The sequence below is a fragment of the Apis florea genome, unplaced genomic scaffold, assembly GCF_048593485.1.
Source record: "Apis florea isolate Af1SG1 unplaced genomic scaffold, ASM4859348v1 contig_3081_pilon, whole genome shotgun sequence".
Lineage (NCBI taxonomy): Eukaryota > Metazoa > Arthropoda > Insecta > Hymenoptera > Apidae > Apis > Apis florea.
The window spans coordinates 5609816-5617500 of NW_028256703.1; the positions used below are offsets into that span (position 1 = coordinate 5609816).

The window sequence follows — 7685 nt, forward strand, 5'->3', positions numbered from 1 at the left end:
ATAGACTCATTGCCAGTAAAATCTTATTCATATTAATGACATGATAGTGATGATAATAGTGATTATCGTGATAATGACGATGTTTACATCGACAACAACGGCAAAATAATAATAATAACAATAAAAATAATAATAATAATAATAATAATAATAATAATAATAATAATAATAATAATAATAATAATAATAATAATAACAACAATAATAACAATTATTGATGATGATGATGATGATGATGATGATGATACCAATAATAATAATAATAATAATAATAATAATAATAATAATAATAATAAAATAATATTATTAATAATAATAATAATAAAATAATAATAATAAAAATAATAATAATAATAATAATAATAATAATAATAATAATAATAATAATAATAATAATAATAATAATAATAATAATAATAATAATAATAATAATAATAATAATGATAATAATAATAATGATAATAATAATAATGATAATAATAATAATGATGATGATGACGATGATGATGACAATAATAATAATAATAATAATAATAATAATAATGATAATGATAATGATAATGATAATTATAATGCTGCCGTTGATGACGATGACGACGAGGATGATGATGATGATGATGATGATGATGATGACAACGGCAATGATAACTATAATAATAATTATAGCAGCAATAATAATAAGAAATATGACAACGATGAAGATAATCGATGGCTGCAACGACGGTAAGAATATTTTATCATCAAGAATTATTAACGAGAAACAGTATGTTCATGTTATTGATGACAAACGAAAATTACCGATCAATGATAATGAACGAGTTGGCAATCATAATAATTAATTTGCAATAGTACAATTATAATCATTGTAATAGTAATACAATTATTTTATACAGTAAAGTACAGCGTGCCTCGAAGAAAAAGTAAATAACAACGTTCAACAATCGATAATATCAAACAGAATATTCTTTGCAAATATTATGTATAATACATACATATGCATATATATATATATATATATATATATATATATATACACATATACACATATATACATACATATATATATATATATCCATATATATGTACTATACACAAAATTTATTGCGTATATTAATATATACACACTATTATACACAAAACGTAACACCGTTGCAATTTTAGATAGGAATGCCCTACTAAAAATAGGTATCCATTTGTCGATCTTCATTGAATCATAAATTGTATATACATATATGCATGCTTATCTACACACGTATAAGAGCACGTATGTATGTATGTTGTGTGTGCGCGCGTGCGTGCGTGCGTGTGTGTTTATATATATATATATATATATATATATATATATATATATATATATATATATATACATATACACACATATATATATATATAGAAAGATACATACATATAGATACATATATACATAAATATATGTGTATATATGTACATATATACATCCATACACAAATATGATATATCATATTTGTATGTATGTGTATATATATATATATATATATATATATATATATATATACACACATCTTCTATATATATATATATACATCTTCTTATATATATATATATATATATATATATATATATATATATGTGTATATACGCACGCGCGCGTATATGTGTAACCACCGATCGACAGATCACATTCAGAATAGATTAATTTATCGTTTTAAATGCACAAATTACGAATCCAAGTTTCGCAGTTTACTATTCGATACTATGATTATAATTCGTACATATATGCCCTCTTCTATCTGCATGCTTGCACACGCGCAGATTTTTATTTTTATCAATTAAAAATTCATTTAACGCAAATTCTTTAATTTCTAGGATGCAAACGCTTCTGTTTACTTTGTTTATATTGTTATTTCTTGTTATTTGATATTTAAAGATTCTGAATTTATAACTTTTTATACCGATTGATTTTTTTTGAAAGTGATTAAATATATAAACAAAAGAAGAAAAAAAAAGAAAAAGAAGAAAACAATGAAATAATTTCCAAAAAGTAAAATATTAATAGAGAAAAGATAAAAAAAATGTATTTAAAATTATTTCAAATAATAAAAATGGAAGCGAATGCAAGAAAATAAAGAATATTTTTCTAGTAGATAACCTTTTTTCCCAAAATTATCAGAGTTCGTATAGAAGAGAGCATTAATCGTCAAAATGAAACAATCATTATTAAGTCGATGAACCGCAATATGTGAAAATCCTCCCTTTAACCGAAGTGTCGTTATTGCAAGTAAGAGAATGTGCGCTTAGATGTTTGGAGCTAACGTGGCCTCATCGAACTATTCAAAGGTTGCATGAGACCTCCATTTATGTAACCGTGATACGTTGTATAGACTGCTGCTGGATTTTGTTGATGCGGATCTTGTGGGTATGGTGCAGGTACATTAACGACTCCAACAGGTAATTGACTGGCTTGATTCATGAAACCACCAAGTTGAGCCGCTTGATTCATGTAACCGGTAGCAGGTTGTGCTACTCGATAACCATATTGAGCCATAAGATTCGTGTTCAATGCCACGTTAGGACTGACTCTACTAGCGGCGCTCTGCATTTGAGGACAGGTACTTCCAGGATCGAGAGTTTGACGATATAGGCTTTCGCTTGGATATGGTTGTGCAAGAGACGCCATATTTGCATTTGCCGATGATCTTGAAGTTGATCTACTCGGTGGTCCTGGAGTAGTAGGTGGTACTGTGTTGACATTATAATAATTTTTTGCATAACCAAGAGGTACTTGAGGTGGTGTTGGTAATTGTCTCGACGTTTGCGGTGGTGTCATAGTGTGCGGTATAGGAGGTGGTGGTGTTAAATTCATCGCTGGAGGAGGCGTAGGAGGAATCATCTCTAATCCATTAGTCAATTGTTGTAATTTTGCTAAACTGCACGAATTTGTAGTTTGATGATTTCCAGAAGCTGAGAGAGAAGGTGCTGGTGTATGCGAATGCGGTGGCATTGCGCTTGTTTGAATATAAAAATTTGTCGCTGTAGTACATGGCGTCGGTGCACCAGATCTGCTACTTCGATGTTGAATCACGTATGTATTTTGCGTTGGGAAAGTTTGAGAAGCAACAGCCATATAATTTCCTTGAGAAATAACAGCCATATTGTGTGAATGAGCAGCATGCGTGTGAGAATGAGGGTGCGGATGAGGAACAGGTGGTACACTCATTGACGAGGATTGTTGATATTGTGGAGGTACATGTGTCGTATGTGCAACCGTCGTATGGCTCGTGTGGGAGGTTGTATGACTTGTGTGAGAGGTGGTGTGACCTTGCGAAGAGACTTGAGCATGAGACGTAGGAGGTGTCGTTCGATGGGATCGGCTACTTTGTTGTGTCGATCTAGATCTATGAGTCGTTTGTGAACCACTAGCCCTTTTGTTACTATGAGATTGCGTTTGCGATTGCTGTTGTTGTTGATGTGCAGATTGCTGTTGTGCAGATTGTTGTTGTCCTTGAGATTGTTGTTGATTTTGACCATGCGTCATATTTTGATTTTGCGTTTGTTGAGTCAAAGATAATTGCATCGGTTGTGGTGTGTGAGATGGTGGCAAAGGTTGTGGTGTATGACTTTGTCGCATCGATTGAGGACTTTGCGTCGGTATACTCTGCGGTGTATGAGATTGCGAAAGAGGTTGTGGGGTATGAGATTGAGGTAACGGTTGCGGTGTATGACTTTGCGGAATAGGTTGTGGACTTTGCGTTTGTATACTTTGAGGCGTGTGAGATTGCGGAGTCCGTGGCTGCTGAAGAGATTGAGGTGTATGAGGCTGATGCATCGGATGAATATTAACATGCGTTGGTGGAGTATGTTGAGGCATCGAGCAATCGGTGTATTGTACTTGCGGCGATATATTTACACCGGCGGACGTAACCGGCGGAGTTATTTGCATAGGTACCGAAATTGGAACCGTAACTGATGCTGGCATCGAGGGTAATGCACTAGGTGGTCTTTCCACACTATTTTGTGACGCAAGATCACTTGCGATCGATGTAGGAGACTCCAGTCCTAACTGACTTACGTCTAAATCGCAATGACCGTAATGCAACGAATGAACTGAATTCGTTGTTGAATCAGGTGTGTAAACTCCCATAGATGGTAAATCAGGTTGCGAAGGAGGTGTTCGTTTTACCGAACCAGGATTATCCAAATGTGGCGTGGTTTTACCACTTTCGGGTGAATTTTGTTTCAATTCTTCAGAGTGTGTTTGAAGATGAACAGTAGTTTCTTGTTGTTCGATAACGGGCAAAATTTTCTCTTGTGGCGTAAGTGGTCCTGTTTCGGGTGATGCTATATTAGAAATCACAGAAGATGATTCTTTTCTATTATCCGTAGATGTTGCACAACATGATTCTATCTTTGGTCTCGTCAATTCTTCTTTTGAATTTTTTAACATTAATCTTTCGGAAATTCCATCAACTTGTCTATAATTATTTACATCTTGACCAACAGTTTTAAATTTTTCAATTTCTTCTTCTTTAGGCGAAGAAAGGTCAGGTACCAATTTAGATGTTTCTGAATTACACATTGTTTTTTCAGATTTCTCTAAATCTTTATCAAATTCTCCTTTCGTAACTTCATTTTGTTTCTCCTTCCCTTTCCTTGCCTGCGCTCCTTCACGTTCGTTTTCGCTTTCGTTTCCGTTTCCGTTTTCATTTTCATTTTCGTTTCCGTTTCCATTTCCATTTCCATTTTCATTTTCATTTTCATTTTCATTTTCATTTTCGTTTTCATTTTCATTTTCGTTTTCGTTTTCATTTTCATTTTCGTTTTCATTTTCATTTTCATTTTCTTTTTCATTCTCATTTTCATTTTCATTTTCATTTTCATTTTCATTCTCATTCTCGTTCTCATTCTCATTTTCATTCTCATTCTCATTTTCGTTTTCGCCTTCATCTTCACCCTCACCTTCAGCTTCACCTTCACCCTCATCATCATCTTTACTCGTACTATTTTCACCCTCACCTTTCCTCTGTATCTCTTCTTCTATGATACATAATTCTGATTCCGATTTCGGTTTTTGTAAAGAGAGAATGATATCAACATTCTCGAGTTTCTTTTCTTGTTGATTATCTTTTGTATTTTCAATTCGTTCGTTTGAATCATTTTTCACGCGAGTCACGGATTTCGATTTAGAGGCAGGTACTTCTTCTTCGCCTTCATCTTCGTCTCCTCCTTCGTATTCTCCTGGACTAGCAGATATTGTTACTTCTGTTTCCGGAAGAACGGTTGAGTCATTCTTTGAGGCATTGTCAGTATTACCATCATCAGCATTTTCTAGTGTACTATTATTGCTAATAACTAATTTTTCCGTCGTATTATCAATTTCTTTTTCCATAGAGACTATTGATAATTGTTCCAAGACGGGAGACGATTGTTGTCTCTTGCTCGTTAAAATAGAATTGTTCTTCTCTTCAGAACACGATGACGGAGATAACAATGGTGGAAGTATCACAGGATTTTCGGATCGATCTTTCATAAGGATTTCAGGTTTCAATTGCGGCATCTTTAACGCTTCTTTCTCGACTTTTGCTCTTCCCCGTCTCGATACTGGCAAAGTTTTCAACATATCTTTTGTATCATCTTTTCCGTTACACTGATTCTGTTCCGAACTGTTCTGTTTCTTTTCTTTCGCTTGCTTCGTTTGTAAGCATTTAGTTTGCCGGCTGGTCACTTTTAACAAAATATCATCGACTTTGCACTGTTTTTTCGTCGGCTTTTGTACTATCGATGACATTATTGGTTCCATCGCTTTTGAAGAAAACTTTTCCATCTCAATTATATCGTTCTTTTCTTTATCTTTCGAACAACTATCTTTATCCTTTGGCTTATCCCGTTCTTTCGCTCTCTCTTTTTCCTTTTCTCGTTCCTTATCTCTTTCTTTCTCTCGCAAAGATTCCCGTGTTCTTTTTCTACAACTGCCTTCAGACTTTTCTTCTTTTTCTTCGATCTCTGGTTTCTCGGAATGTTTTCGTTTTCGCATAGACGTTGTCGACGTTATTACCGATTCTCCGTCATAACGAGATATCTTCGGTGTTCTGATTCTCCGCCTGGACATCGTTGTCGTTGCTGTAGTCATCGTTACTACTGTGGTAGTGGTGGTAGTGGTTGTGGTAGTTGTTGTTGTCGTCGTTGTTGATCCTGTCGCTGACAAGGATATTGCTCTCGTCGAATTCATCAGATTTGTATTCTTTGAAGCAGTCACTGCTCGAGAATTCCTCGATGATGTTGATGCAACATTTTTTGCTTCCACTATCATGTGTTCTTTAATATTTTCTACCGATGCAGTGGCGACAACAACATTTCGACTCCTTTTTTCCGTATCTTTATTTGCTTCTTTCGTTTCGTTCGATTCCTTTGCTTCCTTCGCTTCTTTCATTGCTTTTATTTCTTTTGGTTCTTTCGCATCTTTGGTAAAAGAATCTCTTTGCGTGGAAGATTTCTGGCCCGTTTTCTGTTTCAGCGGTGAAGTTCTTCTCTGTCCTAATCTCCTACTCCTCGGTTTCTTTTTAATCTTTACTTTTTGAATTTTTTCAACGATGGTTGGTACGTGTTTCGGTTCCACGACGGGAGAGGACTCGGAACTGGTATCACCGCTTTCTTCCGGACTTTGATATGGATTAGGAATTTGCGTGAGCAATGGTATCCATCTAAGACAATCAGGATCTAATTTGATACGGGAACTCTTTCGTACTTTCGCCATATGAGCATCCACTTTGCTCCAATCAACTACCACAGCTACTTTAGAATTCCCCTCTCCCGGTAAATGGACCGATCTAACAAATCCCAGCAATTGCATAGCAGTTGCAATATCATGAGCTGACACACCAGTCTCCTTTGTTATATCTCCTAATTTAATATCCGTGGAATCTCTATGAGCATCGAGATATTCGAGTACCACGCTTTTCCAAAAAGAATGATACGATACTCGCCCAAGATCGGAAAGTGGTTTCTCCGGCGTCCCAGGGATTCCTTCCACTTTAGACAGTAGATAACTAAATTCGATCAAGAATCTTCCGAATCCTTGTCTTTGATATTGCGGTAAAGTCATGATACATGACACGTTGTATCTTTGCGCGGGACAATGTTTCTCTTTGCTGAAATAACCAACTAAATGACAACCATATTTGTCGTTTTTCGTTACTGCGTAAAATAAAAATGGTTCTACATCGTAGTACAATGTCTTATGATCCAAGAATAATTTCGCTAATAGACACAAATTTTGACAATATATCTTGTTCACATTTCCATCGATCTGAAATATAACAACAATCAGAATTTTTATTTGATTCGTAATTTTGTTTATGCGAAAATAATAAATATCATTTGCAAATTATACCTCAAAAACAGATAATCCATCACATCTGTAGATTTCAGTAGCCGGTGGATGCCTCCATTGGCATTTATCCATATGCCTGTCAAGTACGGCTCGACTTTTTGTATATTTTAAACAGAATTCACAGAAGAATAATTTAGGTAATCTTGCGTACTCTTGGGGAAATGGGCTAGAATACCATGTCTCTACTTCATATCGACCAAAAACTATAGCCGCGGGATTCCTAATGCCATTTCCAGTATTTCCCGTATTGCTCGTATTGTTTCCTGGATTCACTGTCACAATTTCCTCAGCATCGTTCACAGTAGTTAATCGAGCTGCT

At 34.8% G+C, this 7685-nt stretch overlaps 1 protein-coding gene across 4 annotated transcripts in view; it reads right to left on the reverse strand.

Moving 5' to 3' along the window:
- Window positions 1-1649: 1649 nt before the first annotated feature.
- Window positions 1650-7685, reverse strand: part of enok (histone acetyltransferase enoki mushroom) — a 19020-nt gene continuing 12984 nt past the window's right edge. For all 4 annotated transcript variants that reach the window (XM_086909165.1, XM_086909164.1, XM_086909167.1 and 1 more), the window contains exons 5-6: window positions 7367-7685; window positions 1650-7282 (exon numbers count right to left, since the gene is read on the reverse strand). The exon at window positions 7367-7685 is cut by the window's right edge and continues 79 nt beyond it. In XM_086909165.1, the coding sequence (XP_086765291.1) occupies window positions 2288-7282; window positions 7367-7685 (5314 nt within the window). In that variant the 3' untranslated portion in view covers window positions 1650-2287. The remainder of the gene's footprint in view (window positions 7283-7366) is intronic.